Consider the following 24092-nt stretch of genomic DNA (forward strand, 5'->3'; position numbering starts at 1 on the left):
CTAGTTTGGTATGTGAGGTGCATTTATACTTGCAATACTTGTTGTCAGCACAGAGCCATCTCAAAAATAGTCGAAATAAGGTAAATAAGAATTCTTTGTCCACAGAACCACTGTAGTCCCTCATATTCAAAACAGTCATTAAATTTTGTGTGCAGTGTAACCTCAGTACAGACAACAGCAGTCCAAGTTAAAAACAGTATGGGTATGTAGTCACTGAAGCAGCTGCATTCTCAAACTTTTATGGTTGAATAAATATGGAAAATTTGTGAAGTCTTGTTTTCAGGTTTAATTATTTTAGTTCCTAATGCTCTGTTGGTTTTTGTATAAAAAACCTGTACATGTGTGGACTGGATTTACCATCTTCACAGTTGCCAGAGGGGGAAACTTCTTTACCGTGTAAAGAAGGCATCTTTTCTGGCATCTGTGTCTTGTAGAAATCTTGAAAAGTGGAGTATTTTCCATTGGGAAGGCAAGGTCCTATGAACTGTGTACTTGATCCATAGGAAATCTTTAGCACAAAGACAGGAATACTGGCAGGTTTACTTTATGTGCTAGAGTAATTCCAGTTTTACTCTTTCCTGTCCTAAGAGCTTTATGATTTAGCTCTGTAGTCTGAAATGAAAATTTATGTGTAGATTTAATGTTACTGCATCTGTGTCAAGTGCATTGGATTGTTACCCTTACTTTCACCCTGTTGCCTTAAAATTTTGTACTCCAAGGTATACTTTTGGCAGATCTTTTCAATGTCTTGCAGCATATCAAAATATATGGACACTTGAAGAATGACAGAAGCCTTAGCTGTCATCATTTTTGCTAAGATTTGAGTATACATTATTTGCATCTCTGAAAACTGTTATAATGCTGAAGTGAACTTCTACGTGCTTATGTTAAAATTGTTCTTGGGTCACAGACAGCCCTCTGAATACAAAAATAGTTTTTGTGAGGCCAGCAGGAGCATTTAAACAGCCACAACAATAAAAGAGTTCTGTACCCTGTTTTAATAAGTTTTTTGTCCTAAGCTTTCAAAAGGCTGATGTAAATATCAAACTAGCTGAGTCATTTTTACTTTGGCTTGTGTTCTTTTTTTAATATTACTGTACTGTTTAAGTATTGATCTTGCAAATGGTGAGATGTACAAAGCTTGCAATTAAGAGGCATTGTTTGATTTCAGGTAAGTTATTTCTGCCATCAGCTAGCTGTTGCACAGTTTGCAGACCTGTAGGAGAGACTTACTTTCAACATGTGTACAGTTCATGAATGTCTACAGTTTGATATTTCTGAATATTTCTCCTAATAGATGGCAACATCTTTTATCCGGACCATGGAACTTGGAGGAAGAGACTCTGCATCTTCTTTGTATGATCCTTTAAGAGCCCATGTAAAAGGGCTTTCCAGCTTTGTTAATTTTATTGACAAGCTGCAAGAAATTGTTGGTGAAATCTTAAATACAAGGTAATAGATTTTCTGTTACATTTTTGTCTTGATGAGCACCTCCTTTTCTTGTGCTTGTGTTCCAATGAGGAGGAACAAGAGAAATTTAAATAATTGACTTACTAAAGATAAATGTTTAAAAATCAAACCTTATTTGGAAATACAATTGAAGAACAACTGGGGTAAGTTTATGAATTTTTGGAGGGGTTTTTTTGTATTCAATTTTACCAAATTACATATGTATGGTGGTTTGGTTACTTGCCTGGTTGTAAATGAAGTTACAAAGAATTCCACCTTGTGAAGTCTGGTAAGTACATAAACTGATATGTGCTTTACTTCTTGCTAGTTAATTGCTTCCTTTTGGTCATATTCTGTTTACCCTTATGTAAAGGAGTCTTTATTGCTGCTAACAAATGACAGTGTTGGTTATTTAGCCCTTTCTTTCTTTCATTTTAGCTACATAACTGAGGCATAAGAATTATTTCTTAGGGAGGCTCTGGTGGAGTCACTGATTTTGAACATTTTGGAAGAACTGAAGGTAGTCTTTTGGGCAGGCTTATAAATGTGTGATTAATTACAGAAGTGTAAATGTAACACAGGGGTTTGAATTGGTAAGTGCTGGCATTATTACTGAGGGAAGAGCTATTTTCTTAAGCTTCATAGAAGTTAATAATTTTTTCATTTATAATCAGTAATTTTTCCATACAGATCTTTGGCAAATCAGCTGTAATAGTTCTGTCCTTGATATTAAAGAATTTTTTTTTTTTAAGTTTAAATTGAATCTAATCCTCACAGTGGAAAACAAAATGTTATAAGTAAGCTTTATTTAAGTTAATGTTCAGTTTCCATTGAAGCTGGAAGCGGGAAATGTTTCTGAAGTTGTTTTGCAGTTTTGTCTTTTTTATTCTGCTTCTTTGTTCTTTCATTTCAACATCCTGGATGCCAGAGACATACTGTCTGTGCTGGTGATTAAAGAAAACTATTAGCTCAACTTATGTAGTGTATGCTCTTTTTCGTTGTTTAAATTGTATCTGGCACTATATATTGATAGAAAATGAGAAATGGAAAAATAGTTATGTGGATGAACTTTTTAGTATGGAAAAAAACACTTTTTCAGGTAAATACAGTCCAGAAAAGTGTAACATGAAATGCTATCTCTTGTTAATTACTCCTCTGTCTAAAAGAGAGCATGTCTAAATGTGAGAAAATTTGGATAGTTGCTGGGAGTTACCAGTTTCTCACTGGGTGAATTCTCTAGAGCTTGGAAATGCTTTTTAGCATTCAGATATTTATTGTGTAGCTTTCCCTGCTGCACCTGCTGTTCCATTTGTTTTGGGATATAAATCTTGTTAATGTCAGATACTGGCATGTGCATTAAGTTGGCTGTATGCATTTAAGTATCACTGTTTGTCTTGCTGATCAGGAGTGGAAGGTGGCTGTACTGTGGTGTTTATAGTACCTCTCATACTCCATATGGGCTTTATACCTTCACAATGTAAAATATGGTTTTTATGTATGTATCTATAGATGTTTTCAAGTGTTTGGTATGTCACATGGATGACGACTGTCTCTGTGTCCTACCTGTCATGTGGCAGTTGTCGAGAGTTCCAGAGGATGCAGTTCTATGCAAAAAAATTTTCTCTAGTTCTGTTACTGCTGTAAACTAAAGACCAGAGGGGAAAAAGGCAGCAATGCAGCAGAACCTTGACTTGCTTCATCTGTAGAAGCCCACTGAGAAATCCAAGAGCAAACTAGACAACCTGTTCTGCAGCATTGCTGTTTCTCTGATGCAAAGATTAGCCAACCTGCCCTAACCAGGTCTCTCTATTGGCTATGCCACAAGAAAAATGCTGTACTTTGTTATTTACTTAACAATAAGTCTGTTATTTTGGTTTGATTTTGTTTCAGTGGAGATCTTATGAAACTTGTAATTGTACAAAATACAAAGTAGCCAAATAAATGGTGGGTCATTGTGGAACACATGTTGAAAAGAGGCTTTCTTCATCTGCTTGATTCCTTTGCTTTGGGAATCTGGAAGCCAAATTGAAGATCTTGGAGAGTGGTGGGAAGTGCTTAAGAATATTCTGAACTTAATAGGAGATGTTGCTTAACCAAGTATCTGCTAACCTATGGAGAATAACAAAAATGTCTTTTTCATCTCCCCATCATTCAGCTAAGAAAGTGAATTATTTTAGTGAGGAGCTACTTCACTAAGAAAGTGAAGTAGATTAGATGGACAAAGGGAAATCTGTCAGAGTGGAAATTTAATGAAACTGACGGTTTGGTTCAAAAAATATGGCACTCCTGATAGCAGGAGAAATGGAAAGACAAAATGAACTTTGGTAATTTCAAGGTGTAGTCACTGAAGACTGAATGTTCTTATAAATCTCTGGCGTATTGAAATTGTTTGCCTCTCCTCACTCTCTAGATGTCTAAGACTAGAAGAAATCACTAGTCTGTCAAGAATCAGTAGCATGAATATTCCTTAACTTTTGGAGGTGCCATAAAAGTTGTAATGCTAAAACTATTTATAGATATGTACATGCAAGACTTAGACAATGTTTATACAGTAAATGGAGAACTTCGATGTTCATTTTTGCACCTGTTTCTTGACAAGGAGCATATCAATGTTATATTTGTCAGTGAAGTAGATGATTATTATACACCTTAGGGTCTGAAAACTCTTTCCTGTTGGTATAAATGAGAAACTGCAGTGCTAATCCATCCTTCTGGAAACCCTTTTCTTTTAGGCCAAGAGAACTTCTGGAAGTTACTTTTCCCAAGTTTGTTAAAAAAATGCGTGTGACTTAAAGCTGAATGACGGAAGGTCATTTGTTGTGTTGGTTACTGTGCTTGATGGTTCGTATGGGGAGGTGTGTGGGGTGTGTATACTTATAGTTTAAAAATCCCCACCGATTCTGTAGAGTAGCAGAGTTGGGAGGTTGGCAGCGTGTTTTCCCCTCAGTTGGGCGCTGCCCTCGGAGCAGGCAGTGGCCACTGGGTGTCACCATCGCCCAGCTCACGCTGGAGCCGAGTCGAGCTCGCCCCATCGGAGTGAGCGCAGCGCTTCGGAGCGGCTCTGCATCCCGGGCCCCTGCAGCCTCCGCAGCCTGCTGGAGCATCGTATAGCTCGCCTTCATCGTGTGGATTAGTGCTCTCAGCTTCCCCTCGACAGGGAAAATGCTATTTCTTATGGGCTTCTTTTGAGAAGCTGTAATTGCATCTCGGGGTGCAGTAGTGTTTGGGGAGAGAAAGCACATTGGACTCTGTCTGGGATTGTGCTGGATCTTTGAGTTAATTGGACTGTGTTCACACAGCCCTGGAGGTTTGTGGTCTAAAGTTGCTGGAAAGTTGTGCAAGCATATGCAAAACATTGTATATAGGATTGCTTAAATTTAGGATTATAGAATAATTCAGGTTGGAAGGAACATCAGAAAGTTTTTGGTCCAACATCTTGCTCAAAGCAGGGTCAATTATGGAGTCAGCTCAGGTTAATCAGGGCTTTATCCAGAGAAGCTTTGTACAGTCTCCATCCCTGGAGGTTTTTAATCTCCCTCTTGGCAACCTATTCCACTGCTTTTGTCCTCATGGTGAAAAGTTGTGGGTTTTTTTCTTATATTCAGTTGGGACCTCTCTTGTTTCAGTTTATGCCTATTGTCTTTTTTCACTGTCTGTCAACATGAGGAGTCTGGCTCCATCTTCTTCGTTGCCACCCTGTAGGTATTGGAAAGCTGTTTAGTAAATCCCCCTGAAGCCTTCTCTTCTGCGGACTGAACAAACTGTTCCCTTAGCTACTTCTCAAAGGGCATGTCTCCCTGACCAGCTTGGCAGTCCTCTGCTGAACTTGTTCCAGTTTATCAGTGTCTTTCCTGGACTGGGGGCCCAAAACTGGACACAGTATTCTAAATTTGGTCCAACGAGTGCTGATTAGAGAGGGATAATCACATTCCTCAGACTACTGGCTACGCTACTGTTGATGCAGCCAAGGATACTGTAGGCCTTCTTTGCTGCCAAGGCATGCTCCTGGCTCACGGCTCACTTGCTGAACATGCACCAGGACTCCCAGGTTTTTTACACAGAGCTGCTCCCCGGCTGTATCGTTGCAAGGGGTTATTCCTTTCCAAGACTTCGCATGTCTTGTTGAATTTCATATGGTTCCTGTCAGCCCGTTCCTCTTGTCTGTTTAGGTATTTTTCCATGGCAGCTCTGCCCTCAAGCGTATTGACTTGTTCCATCCAATTTGGTGTCATCTGCAAACTTGATGAGCATGTATTTTTAGAGAGTCACTGCCAAAGATAATAGAAAAAAACCAGGTTTCAGGATAGGCCCCTGTGTTACTGCATTATTACAACATGTTTGCTACCTTCTGAGCGTGGTCATCCAACCAGTTGTTAACTCCTCTCTTTGTCCATCCATCCAGACTGTAGCATCAATACTTGTATGTTGAGAGTATTCTCTGACAGTGTTGAAAGCCTTGCTACAACCAAGCTAAATGGCACCCACCATTCTCCCCTGGTCTGCAAATCAAGTAGTTTAATTATAGGGGGAAAACAGATTGGTCAGGTATAATTTACACTTGATAAATACATGCTTATAGTTACCAGCCACCACCTAATCCTTCATATGCCCAGATATGTTTTCTTAGAAGACTTTGCATTATTTTCTTAAGGAACAAAGTGAGGCTGCTGAACTTGTGGTCCCCCAAACTGTCTGTCTGGTCTTTTTTTTTTTTTTTTTTTTTTGCAATGATTTGCTTTTTGCCGTTTGTTGGGGACCTCACCTGGTCACCATGACTTTTCAAAGATGATAGGAAGTTGTCTTATGTGAGGGTATTTGCCAGTTTTGTTAAGATTCTTGGAAGCAGTCCATTTGGTTCAATGTACTTGAATGTAATCAGTACTGTCAAGTGAAGCCTGATTTGATCTTTATCCACTGCTGGCAGTTCTTTTCTGAAAAATTGCTCTTATCAGAGGCCCAGGAGACCATGTTGGTGAAGACTGAGGCAAAGAAGGCACAGAGTACTTCTGTTTTATCTGTGTCCACACTGTTGCAAAATCTGCCTTTCAGCAAAGATCCCTCATTTTCTTTGTTCAGCAGGTGAAGCTCCTTTGACATTCCTTATAATTCTCAACTCCAGGTGAGCTTTGGTTTTCCTGAAAACATCCCTAAATTCTAGGGTGATGTTTCTAGATCGTTTGTGATCTGACCCTTCTTCACCATTCTGTGTGAAGCCCTTTTGCCTTCAAGCTCTGTCATCAGTTCACTGTTTAGCCAAGCTGGTCTGCTGATATTTCTGCATATTTTCCTAAGTATTGTGATGGACTTGTCTTGTGCTCATAATATTATTATAGTATAATATCATTTATATTATAGTTAATAACGGCTTTCCTGAGCTCCTTTGCCTTTCAGAACTTTATCACAGGGGATTCAATGACTGCTTATCAAGACTTATTCTGGGAAGATTACTTGTTTACTTTTATACTACCTTTGTCACCAGACTTGGGTAGCAAAGCTTGGGATGAAGAATAAGAAGAGTCACTCTAGTTTCTTCCACCAAGCTAAAAGAGAAATTTTAGCCCATACAGCAAAAGCAGCAGCAACATGAAAAAAAATACTCTGCAACAGGATTGGTTTTTTGCTGTGTTTTTGTTATGGATATAATAAACTGTGAAACTCCAAAGGGTCTAAGGAAGAGTCTTCACTTAATGTTGACATCTGTTAGGAAATTAGATTAATAATCATACATCCATTGCTTGAGGTTGAATTTTTGAGTACTGAGTGCTTTGATATAGTTTTTTTTTACAGATGTATTTAAAATCTAGATAAGTTCACTGATACGATTTTATTGTTGAAATCTTGAAATCTAAATTAACATGAACTGCTAACTTTTATTAGTTTATGCATATAACATAATTAGAAATAAAACTTTAGATTTGCTTTAAAGGCATGGTTACTGCCCTGTTAGAAGCATTTGTAGTGTATTGTTTCCTAGATTAATTTTGACTCACTCTTCTACCCAGGTAGATCAAGTTCTAGTTGACATCTTGCTGCTTGGTGTTTGAGAATGGAGTTACTGCTAATCTCTTCCTATAGCTCTAAACCAAAAAATTAGATAACTGATCAGTTTTTTGTCAAGTTCTAAAACATCTTTTAAATCCATAACAAGGAAAAAAGGCCGTGATCTCTTCCCACCCTGTGATCACTGGGTGTTTGTGATCTTTTTTCTGGCACTTGTTCCCACTACCTAAATCAGATAGCTATATATTTGTCATCTTTTTTTTTTACCTCTGTTGAACTTGAAATAAATGAATAAAAATGTTGAACTTAGTGTAATAGAATTTTGATGTATTCTTTTCTGTTCCTGGAATAGACTTTAGGAGTCTGTTCTGCTTTTTATCAGGTTTTGAGTATTGTCCATATTCTTGACTTTTTTTTCTTTGTTCATGCTATTTTAGTCTTTTCCAAAAAAGATGTATTTCCAGAAAATAAATAAAAGTGCCCCTGCATTGTATTAACTTTTCACAGTAAGGCCTGAGTTCTGTAAGAAGAGCTCTTGCCGATGTCATTTAGATTTTTGGTAAGCAGAGAAGCTTGTTAATTTGGCAATCTCAGTAGGAACAGAATAGACAAGGTATGCTATTATTGTCTTATAAATTAGTTACTTCTACATAAGAAAAGATGGTTTGATAAGGAAAATTAGATAGAAATGGGTCAGGTTGGGCCTCGGATGATGTAAGGCAAAAAGGATTCAAGTGGGCACAAGATCCGTGAATATTTTTAGTAGAAGAAACCAGTGACAAAAGATATGATTTGTCCAGTGCCTGGGTAACAGGTGGAGTTTTACATTGTACTGTTCTTTTAAAACTCTCTTTAGGAGCGGTGGTGCAAAGAAGGCATTCTTTACATATGATTCATTTTATCTATATGTAGACACTTGTGAGCTGAATCCTGCTTGTTTTAGTGCTGGTTAAAGCTGAAGAAGTTAAGCCATTCCTTCTGTCAGTTGGTCTAAAATATTTGTGACTTTTCTTGCTGATGGTCATGTTTGGACTTTGCTGGATCCATTCATTGGAAGGGTGCCACTGTACTATTGACCTCAGGCATCTGTTCAAACATTCTCTGTCGGACAGTGGAAGATGGTTGTTTCTAAAGTGTTGGGGTTTTTCTTCCATTTACAATTACACGGATGAATTTCCTTTTGTTATTTCTATCATAGATGAAGATAGAATTTGGTTTTCTAGTTGATTTTTCTTTTGGTTCATACATTTGGAACAGAGAAATGCTGCATGTGACTCTGAACAGAATCGTATTACTAGCTTTAAAAAAAAAATGCTATTTTACAATGTGTCATGGTGGCATTTGGTGACTATATTTGCTGACTGAATTTGGTAAGAATCCTCCTTCAATGCAGTTTAAAAGACTATAGATGTGATACTGAAGCACTTTATCCTAAAATATCACATATCAGTAGCCTGTGATCTGAATAAAACGTCCCAGAAAGCTTTTTAGCAGGAGCACTGACTAGAAGGGACAAGGTCTTTTCAGTTCTCTATTGCCTTAGACAAATGGCATTGTTTTGTTTAACGTAACAGGTTCATTCTTGAATTCAACTAGTTTTCTTGCTCCACTTTCAGAATTAAAAAGAGAAAAAATTCTTCACTTTTGCTGCTGTAAAAATTATTGTGAGATGCATATTGCATATGTAATTCTATATTTAAAACAAACCTTTGTGGTCCTTCTGGCTGTTAGGAATTGCAAAGTGGATAACAGTTTCCAACTTTATTTTATTACTATAAATATTTTTTTAGTGCGATGTCAGATATTTTAAAGTTTGTTTAAGTTCAACTGATCTTCTGAGTAAAATAAATCTATAAAAGAGTAATATCAGAACAATCTGGAATAGGGTTTGTAAATCTTTGTGAAGCCAATCTTTGTAAAACAAACAAACCCCCAAAATCCCAAACACCCCAAGGTGCTTTTTTACCACATTTTACTTTTATCATCATGCTTTTAGTTAGTCTTTTTGAACCTCACTAGAAATGGATCTAATAACTAGATTCAACATTACATATGTGCAAGACTAATGACATTATATTATATGTATTCATAATATTTATAATATATATTGTATATATTCAACATATATATATATGCAAGACTAATGACACAACACAACTTATGTTATATTCTGGTGTAAAATGGCATAAGCTATAGCAGGGCATTTCAGTACTAATCTGCACACATTGAATCAGCATTTTATGTCTTGGCCTGTTGATATAAATTCTAGTTGAAGTGTAAATAAACTTTTCTTTGCTCCAGTTAGTACTCTGTATATCTGTTAGGAGACTGGAACTCATTCCTGGAAAAGGAGAAGGAATATGGGGAGAAGAAGATACTAAATGAACTTTTATTTCTAGTATCTTTAGTTGGCATTGGACAATAAAGGCAAAAAAGTAAACATAGAAAATGAAAATGTTTTTGTCAAAAGTTTGTTATTTTTTCCCAGTGAAAATCTATAAGGTAATTGAGTCACATGCAGAGCGAAGCATTTAAATTAAGGGCATAATTATCTTAATTAACTGTGCTAGTACCCAGCACTAGTTGTACAATAATATTTTTTCTTCCAGCATACATATGTGTATATATCTTAAATATGTGCAAATGATAAAGATGTAAGTTCAACATACCTGTAGATAGAAATAAGTGACCCTGGTTTTCACAGGGAATTTCAGTCAATCCCTTCACCTGCTCATTTTTCTTGCAGTTCTAGGTTCAGTGCAGTATTTATGGAACAGATACTCCTAATTTAATACAATACTTTTCTCGTTTGAGGATATTATTTTGGAAAATGTAAGGTTAGGATTGAGGAAAACAGATCAGTCTGGCAAGAAGTATCAGGAGACTTGGCTACAGTTCCTATATGCATCTCTGAAACAGAGCTCTTCTTCAACAATGCTCTCCTCTTACCTCTTGACAACTTGCAGTGGATTTTTTTTTTTTTTCCTCCCTTTGAACGTTTTATTTTCTTGTGGTTAGATAGAATTGTGGGATTTGGAGCAGTGGTACAGTAGATTTTTAAATTTTTTTCTTTAAACTGTCTTTTCCAAGATCTGGATGGGTCTTAACAGACCCATCTGTCTACAGGATCAAGTCTACAGAGAGACTTGACATGGGGATTTTTCTTTTGGCCAAGTGCATACATTGTTCTTAAATTTCTTCAAAGCGTAAGTTTTTCTGTTTAATGAAGCCTGAAAAATCTAATGTGAATTGTATAATCTTTAGTCTGTAAAAGCTGAAGCTGAGAATTGTGTGGAAATATTTGGGTTTTACACATAAAAACCCAAAAAAGGACAATAAAAAAAACCCCAAACAAAAAAACAAAAAAAACCCCACAAAAAATAGTTGCATGTTTACTTCAGGTTTTTCAAGTTATTTACAGGAGTCTTGTTCACCCAGAATAAGCCAAAACAGTAAGGTCCCTGGCTCAGTTCCCTCCATGTATTTAAAGTGGAAACAATATAAACAAACAATTTTTTGTCTGACTTAACTCCTGTTCTTATCTAGTTCTGCCCAATTATTTTATATTTATATGATTGTAGACATGGAGAGATTCATTTGATGAAGGTTCTCCAAACTGTAATTCTCAAATTTATCTTCAGAATTTAATGTATACAAAAAACATCTTTATTTGCATTTGCAAGATACCCTTTTAGGGCAAGCTGGCAGGAGCATGAAGGAAACCAGTAAGCATGGAGGAAGCTGAAAAATAAGTCATGTCACTCTTGGCTATGTGATCTGGAGTAATGAAGCCATTGCTTTTTGGGTGTTGACAGAACTGTCACTTGCAGCATCATAAATGTATCTAAAAATTATTCTGTGGGTACCAATAGCATCTCAGGATGCTGAATTTCTGCTTTGGTGTGGACTCTAAACCTAATTTAGAAAAAAAAGCTGTTGGGAAGAGATACATTATAATATAGGAGGGCTGAGTGGTTCTTGTAATGCTTTATTTTCTTTGCTCAAGCAATGGTAAAACATACTGGTTAGGGGCTGGAAAAAATGTTACGCTTTTAGCTAAAGGAGCTTATTCTCTCTTTCATAAAATCTTAATTAAAGTACTATCTATTACTATCTATTTAAATAAAATTGAAAGAAGATTGGGATTTTGGAGCACCTTCTCAAAGCACAAAAGACTCAAAAATCTAATTGGACATTAAACAGGAATGCGTGTTTGAGTGAAAAAATTTGTTTACACTTAACAGTTTATGAGCAAAACTGTAAATGTAGGTTTAAAGAAAGTACTTTTCTTTGAACTTCTAAGGAGAAGTTAGTTTGTGTTGCAGCTCAGAGTATTACTAAATGCTGAATTCATTACCTTTCCTTATAATAATTTTTTTTTTTTTAGCAAACTATTGTGTTGGACAATACATCTCCACTGCTGTTTGATTTAAAAGATCAAAGCTGTTCTCTCTGATTAACAATGAAGACTGGCTATGTTCAGCATTAATAGGTATACTAAAGTGTTGCCAAGATTAATGTGGAGATGACCCTGTGCCTATTTTCAGAATTGCAGGGGGGCGAATTCTGTCAACAGTGAAGATGCATTTGATAAAAGGCCGAAGCAATGGGGATCCTTTCTGTCAGGCAGTAGAGGAAGTTGTACAAGATTTGGATTTGAAGATTAAAAATATTATCGATTCACAACAGGAAACCTTGACTGCTAGCACTACTGGAGTCAGTCCAGCACGGGTAATGGGACTTCTTTTGTTCTTTTTGCTATTTAGTTTTATAAGAAAGCAAATGTCTTTTGCCTGTTTTCTTTTTCATTTTTAAAGGACTATCTATAGAGTATAATCTTTTTCTAACAGTACAAAAGTAGTGTCATTTCCTCTCTGCTGTGGTTTTAAACTTGTTGGAAGACTTATACTTGAGGATTACACTGTGGATTTCAAATAGCTGATTTACATAACCTAAATTTCTTACCTCAAACTTGTAAATAAAATAATCTTCAAAGCTTAATTTGGTTGTCCAGTTATTATAAATGTAGATACTTAGAAGCCTCAGGTTTGCCATTAATTTCAAAGAAGTAAATCTATAACAAATTTCCCAACAAAAGAACCTCATGAAAGTAGAATTAGGATTTGAGAACATGTATCAGTAATTTTTTATTAAAACACACAGGTTTTAATTAGTTCAACATCAAGTACTTCTAAGGCTAAGGCATTCAAAGTAAGGTTAAATATGAACAAAGTCTAAAACATGGTAAAATGTGGAGTGGGAGGGGAGTTAAAGCCCCAAACAATCATGTGTAACCTTTTCTCTTTTGGTGTTTCAAGACACTAATGAAACTATCAATGATTTTGTTTTCTTGGAAGGAATCAGGATATTTTAAGTTCTGTAAGTCAGGTGTTTAGAGTATAATACAGGATTTCTAGTTGTGGTTCATGTACTTTGAATCTATTCAGATTTCAATAATAATATTTTTGTGATGAAAAAATCAACCAGCTTGAATGGTTTTGTTTTACATTGTTGATGTATAAGATACCTAATGCCATGTATTTTTCTAGCAAATTACAAAAAAATTATAGACACCTTGAATGTGTTTAGAATTGTTAGGATGCTTTGTTTTGTGAAGTCACTGGAATTATGCCATGGTAGCAAAAGATTTTTAACAAATTTTATTCAAACCTTCAATATCCTTTTTCTTTTTTGAAACAGCTAAAACCAGCCAGAGCCTGTTGGCCAGTTTAAGCTGGTTTAAATGTGTGTTTCCACTGAGTATATTGGAGTATATATTTCATTCTCATTTTCATGTGTGCTATGAATATTTCTTCCCTGTATTTCCCTGTTTCCCTTTCATATCCTTCTATTTGTTTCTTTCTTATCTGAAAAAATTATAAATATCATCACTTCTGTCTTCATTTAGCTACTTGTGTTACCAATAAAATTTAGAAAAATTATGTAGATCATTATAAGCCAGGTAAAAGCATTTTATTGAAACTTCATTCTTCAGAGAAATTCACCATTGCTTTTCCAAAATGATGCTTGTTTCTTACCGTTCTCCAGAAGCTCATAGTCTGACAACTCATAGAAGTGTTTACCAGTATCCTTGTTGAGGCAGAAGATAGCAAAGATGTTTGTATCCTGATGATGTTAGGAATGTGGATAAATACCTTATCCTGTTGAGAACAGAGTGGAGTTAATATTTTTCTCAAGATGGGCACCTGAGGGCAGTTTATGAACTCAGTTTTGTGAGTCTGTGGTTCTATATTGAGGTTTTTTGTCAATTCTTGAGTCAGTTATTGCTGGAACACCCCACCTACTTGGGGATGGGCAGATTCTGCTGTTGTTTTTTTCAGTGAGGACACTTGGGTGCACAGCAGAAGATGGTGGGTGTTAAGCTAAACCTCTTCTCCGTACTCCCCACGGTACATCCATACTCCCCACAGTATGGATGTAACGAGAGCCATTGGAGATGACTTGTCTGGATGTGCCTGTGGCACTTGACTTCACAAATCCAGTGCTGTAGTGGGTTTATGGGCTGAGGTTCTTGCCAGGAATTACAGCCCATGGGGAGAATTCCTTGCAGAAGCAGATTTTCTGGTGGGACCTGCAACCTCATAGGTGTCCTACTCGGGAGCAGCCTGTTCCTGAAGGGCTGCACCCCGTGGAAATCACCCGCACTGGAGCAGTTGTTGAACTGCAGCCTGTGGGGAGGAGCTGTAGTGGTGAGGTTTGTGAAGGGCTGTGTCCCATGGGAGGTATCCCACATAGAGGAGTAGAGTAAGAATGTAAGGAAGAAGAAACAGAAGGGACAAAAGTGTTAGGAACTGGCTGCAGTCCTCATTCCCCATCCCCCTGTGCTACTTGAGGGAAGGAGGTGGAAAAGCTGAGAGTGATGTAGAGTCTGGGAAGAAGGATGTGGTCCCATTATGATTAAATGGCAATAAATTACATTGATTTCATAAAGTCAAGTTTGTTTTGCCTATGATGGTAATTGGTAAGTGAACAACCTGTCCTCATTTTGGCCCCATGAGCTTTTTTCAACATTTTTTCACTTCCTGTCCTATTTAGGAGGAGGAAGGACAGAGCAGCTTGGCGAGCACCTGGCAGCTTAACTAGGGTCAACCACTGCAGTCCTTTGTGGGGCCTGAGGAATTAGAGATAAGGACAGTAGTTGAGAGAGGTAACGACCAAAATGTAGACTGAACATTCATAGAGAACAGACTAAGTGTGGGGAAACTTATTTTTTTTTTAATTGTGAAGGAATGAGAGATAGAATATGTGTAAATTGTTTGCCTTTGTCAGCATTGTTTGTTATTTTGGTTTTGGTGTGGGGAATTCTTTTTGTTGATGTAAATGAAGTCTGTGAAGATTGTGATGAAGGTCTATTTTAACAATTATCCTTAAACAGATGATTCACAGAGATGAGGGGTGGAAAAGGGAACTTAGAAAAATGTTAAGATAGTGATATCAAATGGACCTTGGTGTGGAAGAACATTTTACTAAACATATAGAGGGATAGGTTGCCATTTGTAATGGAAAAAGAAAGCAAAATTGAAAAGGTCCCATAAGTTTTCCAAATTAATTTGAACTCTATAAAAAATTAGAACATCTGTATTGTTCTTTTAAGATCTCAGGACAGCAAAGATTAATGCTTTGTTCAGATTTTTACATAGATCTTGGAGGTTTGGTTTTGATTTCACTTAATAGAGTAACCCCATGATGCTATAATTTTTCAGAAAAAATCTAAATTCAGTATAAGTTCTGGTTCAATAGGATGTTAGGGGTTTTTTCCTATGTAAGAGATTGAATCATTTCTTTGAGTGCAAATTTAAAATAAGTATAGAGGCGAAAATTATACCTCCACTAGCTCCCAGTAAGGCTGTTTCCTCATAAAATGTACCTGAAAAGAGTAACTTCATTAGAAAAATATTTGCTTTTCTCCTGGCAGTGGCAGTTTTCTTCCATCATTGCTCAGTTTTCCTGCAAATACCTGGTTTATAAGAATCTAGAGCTCCAGGAAAAGTTATTACTTTATGCAGCAGGAAGCACTACTTTGTGTTGAAGCCTGCATGAGTGACTAATAGGAATTATGATTAATTTCTTCCTAAGAAAATTACTGCAGTAAATGGAATCTGGCTGGTGTTTCTGGATGCAACTAAGCAGAATAGTCTGGAGTAGCTAATGGTCACTACTCTTGAAAGACTGGGCAACTATTTTATTTAAAAAAAAATTTTGATTTGTAATTTTAAGCTTATTTATAAACAAGATTTTTTTTTTGTCTTTCCGAGATCTTTTTGTTGTCTTACCTGGAATTCTTATTTTGCCCTGGACTTTTGTCCATGGTTAGTACACAGAGTTGAGTCTCTGATGTTGTAGTACTTGAGATTTCTGAGTTATTTCTAAAGACTTTTTTTCCTTTGTGTATCATCAGTCAAGATGATGCCAAATTTTTACTTTTTTCATTAAGATAAATTCACAATGGCACACATGACATTTAATCTATGTTATGGTGATGTAATGACTGAAGAGACTCAGAATAAAATTTGAGGAAATTAAATGGTACTGAAATAGGCCAATTCTGTAAAGCCAAGTAACAGCCATTTCTGTAATTGCTATTTCTAGCCATTGATTATAACTTATAGTAGCTGACTGACATGTGTTGCTATGGTTTCTTGAAAGCTACATACACTAATTGATGTAATCAAATAGAGAGAAAAATAGAATTTGATCTTTTCAAGACTGTGTTTAAAAGCAGTTAACTGATTAGATAAATGCAGTTCATTGCTTGTCTTGCCCTTCAGAATAAAGTCAGGGCATTCAATGTTTCTGTGTATTAGTAAATAAGAGAGCCTATAGTTTTTTAAAACTACCACTGTGTATTAAGCCCTAAATTTCTCCATGGAATTCCTAGTACCTTTAAAGAAAATTACAGCAAACGTTCAATTTGTAAAGTCCCACAGTGGCTCTGGATTTCTCCATCCGTACTGCTGACTGTTGTATTGAGCACTTCCAGATGTGGATTGGTTTTTTCTTTTTAAGGAATTCTTTATTCTTGGGGAAAATCATGAGGAACTCACCCAAACAACAGGAAATTGTGCCAAGTACCTCTGTTGTCAAATCTTGATGGAAATCTTGCTTTTAACCAACAGCTTTAGCAGATTGTTTGTCAGACTGGTTGGACTTCACCAGAAAGTGTTTGTGTACCAGAACATAGAATGCTCATTTCTGCTGCACAGTTTCAGCATAGATTTGTATATTTTTCTATGTGACTTACTCATCAGTGTATACCTGTAGTTGGAAGTGATCTAAACTCTACTAATTGCTTGGGATGAGAAACTTTCCCATGGAGAAGTTCCCCATAAATGCTTACTGGAAAAGGGAAGGAGGGGGTTCTCACATGTTGTGCTGATGTGGATTGATTTTGGAGGTGAGCTATTGGCCTGGCTTGTTGAACTTTGCCATTTTATGTTCCTTTTTATTTACTTGCAGCCAAAATTGCATTCCATAAATCATGGCACTGCATATTGTGGCAGAGATACTGTAAAGGTCTTGCTAGTTCTTCTGGATGAAGAAGCTGTCAGTCCTCCTACCCAGAACAAAGCGGATCTGTTATGTGACAATGAAAGTTTAAATTTATTTGGTATCACCTCTGTTTTGACACTTTTCAGGTGAGTTTTAGGAGGTTGCTTTTGTTCTGTTAGTTTGTTTGGATTTTTTAAGGGATCTGAGTGTCTAACAAAGCATTGATGTTACTTAGACGAAGCAAATAAACACAGTGCTGTCTGCTGTGAGATTAGGTGTAAAAGGAAAGCAATTTTAGAACAGTTTTGAGTTTTCAAGGGTTTTCTAAGTCTTCATTTGCATTTTCTGTATCTTCAAGATACTTTTGTAGCATGGACTTTTTGAGAGTGTACATTTCTGGGCCACGCAGACTTTATGAAGGACTCTTGAAAACCCATTTCTCTGGGCACTGACAAGGAAACTCCCCTATCCATGCACTGAAGAAGCAGTGATGATTTATTTGGTCACTGGTCCTGAGGAATCTTCAGTTGTTGAAAGAACAGGATGCTAAGAATTTTGACACTATGGGTTAAAAAGAGGATTCATGAACCAGAACAATAGTGTAGGCAGTAACATGATGAAGCTATTTTGAAGCTACATATTTTGGCAATTAAAATAGGAGAACCATTGCAAGGCTGGCACAAATTTTGCACCACAGACAATTAGAAATAAAATAAAGAGCAAACTAAAGAAACCAAATTTTATTTATGAAAAAAATTGGATGAATTGAGGTAAATAAAGAATGAATTATTAATGAAAAACCTGTCCTCATATGCACATTGATCTGCCATGAGCTTAAAGAGAGAAGTAATCATTTACGAAAGCATAGCTTAGTTCTTATTGCAAGACCAAAAAATCCCCCTTTATGTGCATCATTAATTTTTTTTCATCATAAGCATCAAATTTTTTCGTTGATGTACATAACTAGTTACATAATAGCATGTAAGAGTGGAAACATTTTGTGTGAATATTTCTATTGAGAAGTCTGCAAATAGGAGGAAAATTATACTGAATATCAATCTGATGCTGTTCATGGGGGTGTAAGTAGAATGGTGGCTTAGAAGTTCATCACCAGCATTACTACTACTAATAATACTGTGTCTGCAGAGCTACAGTATTGGAAATATACTGCAAAATGAGTACCAGAAATTGGAACTGTTGGTTTGGTTTCTTTATGCTCTCTTCGGTTGTCACAATGTACGTGGTTCTTTAGGAAGGTAGAAATCAAAGTAAAGCTTGGAGAGTGAAGATATTTGCCTTCCTGTTTCTGAGGAACTTGGTATGGCAAAAACTTTTATTAACTAATTGCTTTTACATGTTCTAAATACTTATCTCTTTTTAATGTAGCTCTCCGGCACGATCCGATGGATCTTCTCCAAAACCTCTTAGACAACGTATTCTGAAATCTATGGATGAAAAAGTAATTAAGGTACTCTGTAGTAATTGCTATGCCACTATAGAGGCATTGTAATAATAGTGATAAAATAAAAATAGCAGCATTACATTTCAGCCAGATATTTGAGATTTTTACCCCATAGCTGAAGAAATGTAATTGTGATTAACTTGCAGTAATTGGCCCAACTAGAGCAGTACTGTAATATGAATAGAAATATCTAAAACTCCAGAAAAAAGAGGCTTTAAACTTTAAAGTACTTCCTAATGAAGATTTCTTAGTGGGTTAATCTCTCTGTTCATTTACCTATCTGTGTATTTCAGGACCATAGAAATAAACCAAGCTATCTGAAAACAGAGAAAACTGAATACTCTCACCTGATTTTAGTTTTGATAAAACAGACATTGAAAAGCTGTAATAATGACATTTTCAATGCTTTTTTTCTTTTGATGCTTTTTGTTTGTATCAATCTGAGGACATTTCCATAACGTTGCTTTGTGAACAGTAAAATAAAGATGCTAATGTTTGCTTTTTGTAGATGAAATGGAACTTTACAAGAGCGTGTTGGTATTGTGAGGGGCTCTATTCAAAAGAACAATATTTCTGAAAACTGCTGTCTTTCAGTGTACTTCATTTTACATAGTATTTCTCCTTAAAATTGCTAGACTTGAATGTTGAGACTATGGATGGAAGCAGAGTTTCTCTTCTGCTCTATTTCAACAGAAAGCTAAATAAAAGTAGTGGCATAATGTTTTTTGCAAACTTTGTCCTGACAATATGTAAAAACACAAATCTAATTAGTATATAAGGAAGACGTGTTTTAAGTCATCAGAACTGGTTCTAGAACAGCACAATGGAAAATATCTTTCTGTCACTGGACACTAGATAAGCTTGAACACACAGTGCATGCCTAAGAAGTAGAAAGACATTAAAATGAATAGCACTGTCAGTGTTTTCAGCATGCATTTTAAATATGCTCCAACTTCATTCTGAGTCCTTTTTTGTGGATTGGATCAATGATGGGCATTTTGGATACATGCACTAATTAGGGTGAAATTTAGTTTAAAACTCATAGGCAAATTATGAAAAATTGATAAAGGCGCTTCTCTAATTTTATGTAAACAACATATTTAAATTGCAGCTTTACTCATCAAATAGCAAAAACGTATCATGGTGTGTGCATAAAATGTTGAGATACATCATTCCCTTATATTAATGGAAGTTTTGTAATTGGATGCAAGAGCTGTGTTCAGTATCAAAGTGCAAAAATTATTATCTAAAAGTAATTACCTGTCACATTTGAGACATTTGCTGGTTTGACAAGTTTTTGACAGAAACAAGCAAAAATATGAGTCAACTAAAATGGTTGGTGCCAAACAACTACTGACTTCTATAACTAAAACTCAGTTCTCTGCCATTCATATTTGAATTCCACCCTCTCATATAAAATCCTACTTCTTTCTTAAAATGTTGATCTTTCATGTTATTTTTGGGTTTTTTCTCTCTAGTTTTCTAACAATTTCTACAGTTTAATTTGCATGTTTCTACTCCTCCATATTCTTTCTTTTTTGTTATGAAGAAATTAAGTCCCCTATCTTTCTCTTCTCTTTCTGTACTTTCTTTGTGGCTGCATACATCTACAAACAACTTCAGCTTTCAACAATTCACAGATCTAGAGTGACCTTAGTGTTCTTGTGTCAAAACGGACATCTTTTGTCAATTCTATACTATTCTGTGGATAGCCAGCTCTTGATCTTGAGGTGGTAAGTCTGTCTTTCCTGGTATATTTAACACTGAAGAAGGTACTGTACATATTAGGTATTGTATGTGTTATATTTTCACTCCACGACACTTCTGGAATTTTTTTCTGTCTCTGTGTCTACTCAAGTGTAACTTATTAGGTGTCCATTTTACTTTTTGAAGTACTGCTGTGTGTTTTTCTTGGATTTGGTAGTTGCAACTTTCGCCTACCTTTCTTCACTGAGATTGCTATCCAAAAAATTCTTATCAAAGTGATTAGACACTAGATGCTATCCTACTGTTCGCATCTCAGTCTGTTCATTTAAGTTGTGGTACATATAAACTACTTGTTTTAGCCTGTCTGAATCCAGTGATTTTTTTCTAATTTGCTGCTTTGCTCTGTCCTTGCTTATATTCAGCCTGCAATACCAGTCTTTGTTGTTCATTTGTTAATTTTCAGATGAATCCTTTTAGCTGTCTTTTACACGGTTTCTTATGGCTGAAGGGATTTCCTATAGCTATCTGCAGAACTCATTAAACTCCTTTCAAACCTTTTTCAGTACCTTTAAATCAACCTTTCCCCAAACCTTAGTAGTGCTTTTTGTTGAGATAAATGCCCACTACAGTGACTCATTTCAGTTCCTTTCTCCATGAATCCATATATTTCTTGTCTAGGATTGTAATGTCTCTTGGTAGAAATAATTTTTGTTTGGTCCTTACTGTATGGCACATAGCACAAAGAATTCCTTGTCCATGACTGCAGATCTCAAGTACTGTTGTAATAGTTGCCACCTTCTTACAGTGAGTGTCAGTCTCCATTGTTATTCCATGCAACCATCTTGAAATGTGTACAGGTTGCTTGTAAAATTCACAGTTACAAATTTTGTTATGCATACTGCACTCATGTTAGGAATTGACTCAGAAGAGGTACCAGATATTTGCATTTTGAATAAGGGAATAGCAATATGATGTTTCTTCTCAATATCTGTGATCCTTCAGCGAAGTTGCTTTTGCCATATATGTGATGGTAGCTTTAGTTCAAAAAAGTTGCCCGAAGGACCTTTTTACCATGCTGCCTCTGATAGGTGTTAGGTGGTTAGTCTATAGTATAAATTAATGATGTTTCATTAGGACTTGTCCCATAAAAGTTACATTTTCCATGATATTTGAGAAGGGATGAAAAACACAGTAGTGGTGATTAGTTTGGCTGTATGCTGAGTCCCATCAATATGTATGTTAAATGAAGAAATTCAGTAAAATCTAGAAAGAAAAAAGAGAAACACCTGAATTAAAAATAAATTTGTAAAAAAGTAAGAGAGAAAAAAAAGCTGTTGTGCCCTCTCTTTCCTTAAGAGGAACTGATCTCTCAGCTTCTGTGGAATTGTGTGCAGGAATGCAGTTTGATAATATTTGGACCTAGGATACATCATCACACGTGTGTGTTTTAGTATCTAAAAATAAGGACAGTGGATAAAGTAAACAGGTAGCTATGAACTGCAATTGGTGTTCAGAAATAAAATAAATCTTGTGGATATTTCCGTTGTGCCAAAACAAACTCCTGGCAACAGTGAATGACAAAGAAATATTTTTTGTCTCTCAATCCTCATTAAATACTGGAAGAAACACAGAAAGATCACCTAGCTATAATGGCATTTGTTCACAAGCAAAAGTGTTGCTCGTATTGCTTGATGAGAAAGAAGTCTGGGGAACAAGCATGTTGTATTGTTTCATTTCCTCTAGCAGAAGTAGGTAAGAATAATGATATGAAACTTGGTCTTGCTTTGGGAGACAATTTAGTTTCAAGTTTATCTACTGCTTAAGTGAAGTGTCTTCTGGTGAATGGTATTTTGTAGAAGGAGTCTTTAATTCAGAAAGGTCTGTGGAACACGTATTAAGTTATGTCTCTTGTCAGCTGTCCTTACCACTCCTCTGCTTTACAGAAATATGTAAGAAGCTTAATTGGACAGGAGAAAATTATTTTATCTGAAAAGGGTTTGTCCAGCCTTATGTCTGCTTTTTTGAATCATATTTCTATTTCTATGAAATGAGTAGATACCCTGTTTCTTCGACTAGTTATTTTATTGATTTCAATGCATTGTTAAAACCCTGCTTAGTGGTGTGAGAGGGGAATGAACAGGCTGTTACAATAACCCTGCCTTGTTTAGGCTGAAGAGCAACTTAGGACAACAAAAATGTTGCAGAATAAGATTTTCATCTTTCTTCTGCACTGCAAAATATTAATGAGACTTTCAAGTTGTAGGTGAAGTACTGTTCCTGAACTAATGGGATTTCACTAATGAGTAAAACTGAGAACTTCAGGAGTTAAGAAGAGACGAACCAAAGTTATTAGGCTGTAAGCATGCAATATATGAGAGTGTAACAGATATTTTTTTGTAAAGTTAAGATTATTTTAGCCTTTTAATATTTTGTTTTAGAAATCCTGCTGTATTGTTAACAGACTTACCCTGAAACAGCTGCAAGAACTTTCAGTAGTTCGGTGTGTTTTTTTCTTAATGTAACTGGAGACAACCTTTCCTATATGAGGCACTATTTCCCTCCAATTGGGAACATAGCTGCAGTTTTAGTTTTAAGAAGAATTTGTGGCTTAAGAACTCTAACAAATCTTGGCATGCTTGAAGTTCATTGTAATTTTACTGTGTATAGAAATCCTTCCAAGAAAAAAGCTCCACAAAGCAAAAATCCTGGTCTGCCTTTCTCATGTGACTTTTTCATGTCTCTATAAAATGACTTAATATCTAGCTTCATGCACTGCTGTTATTTTTCATTGCTTAGTTCTCTAAATGCTGTTACTTGAGAGAATTGTTTTGCCTGTTTGTGATTCCAGTACAAATAAACTGTGACTTGGAAAACTATGAACAGGAAGTTATCAAGAGTTTTCTTGTATGCCCACTGTAATTGTGAACAGAAGAGTCATAGTAATAAAGAAAACAATCTTCTTCAGGTAGTAGTCTCATCTGTCGTTGCAAGAAATATTTATTTCCAAAGTATAATTATATATAATTAAGGAGAGTATAATTAAGGAGAACACCAAAATTGACTGATAGTTTATTAGAGAAGTGAAGGGAAGGAAAAGGTTTTAAGTTCACTACAAAATCTGAAGAAAGACTTGGTGTCGGTTGATAAACCACATTTGTGTAGAAAATACCATTTTTATTTCTACAAAACCCCTAAACTACTTTATTTAGGATCCATAGCCGTGAGTTTTGTTTGAAAGCCAATAATTAGGTGATTTGAGGTTTATGTTCTCAAAACAGTAGCAGGTTATTTTGGGATAGCAAAAGGCTGGTACAATATCACACTAAAAAAAAAAGTGATTGTTTCAGTACAATAAAAGCTTGCCACTACCTGAGCTATCCAGGATATTTTTTTAATAACATGCCATGGGTTTGGGAAAGATCATTTATTGTTTTGTTACTCTTCCCTTTGTACTCTCTTCCCTTTTTCAACTCCTTCTTTCAACTTTCCTTGAAGATTTTTTTTCTAAAAGGAAAAGGGTAAAGGTGGAGAAAATAAATTTCTTTTTATCTCTTCTTTTCTTCCAGATAGTACTCTAGTTGTTTGGCTAGAAAATAAAAACATGTGTTTGTTGTTACTGATGTAGGTTTTCAAATTCTATTATGCCATTCCAGTGTATAAAAACCAAATCTCAACATTCTTAGTGACTAAATATTGGCAGTACTGTCTGTATGCAGATGCTGGAAGGAGATCTGGAACAGATTATAATCTGACTTTTAGAAATAAATAGAGCATGCACCATTAATATTTCACATAAAAGTGAATGTTTTATATGGGCATCTTGACCAACTGAAAAATTTCTCGAGATACAGATGTCAAGGTGGGAGAATGTACTGCTTTATCTGCTTCTTATAGGACTTCTGATTGACCTACTTATGCTGAACCAGTTGTAATTCTCTCCTACCTTCTTGCAGCTGAAGAGTGA

General features: G+C 35.9%; 1 protein-coding gene across 2 annotated transcripts in view; it reads left to right on the forward strand.

Annotated features, from left to right (window-relative positions):
* The window catches only part of LOC125325458 (PARP1 binding protein), a 41731-nt gene that overhangs the window by 13056 nt on the left and 4583 nt on the right, over positions 1–24092 (forward strand). For both annotated transcript variants that reach the window (XM_048302511.1, XM_048302510.1), the window contains exons 6-9: positions 1298–1452; positions 11997–12180; positions 16927–17105; positions 18346–18427. In XM_048302511.1, the coding sequence (XP_048158468.1) occupies positions 1298–1452; positions 11997–12180; positions 16927–17105; positions 18346–18427 (600 nt within the window). The remainder of the gene's footprint in view (positions 1–1297; positions 1453–11996; positions 12181–16926; positions 17106–18345; positions 18428–24092) is intronic.

The sequence above is a fragment of the Corvus hawaiiensis genome, chromosome 4, assembly GCF_020740725.1.
Source record: "Corvus hawaiiensis isolate bCorHaw1 chromosome 4, bCorHaw1.pri.cur, whole genome shotgun sequence".
In the NCBI taxonomy this organism is placed as follows: Eukaryota; Metazoa; Chordata; class Aves; order Passeriformes; family Corvidae; genus Corvus; species Corvus hawaiiensis.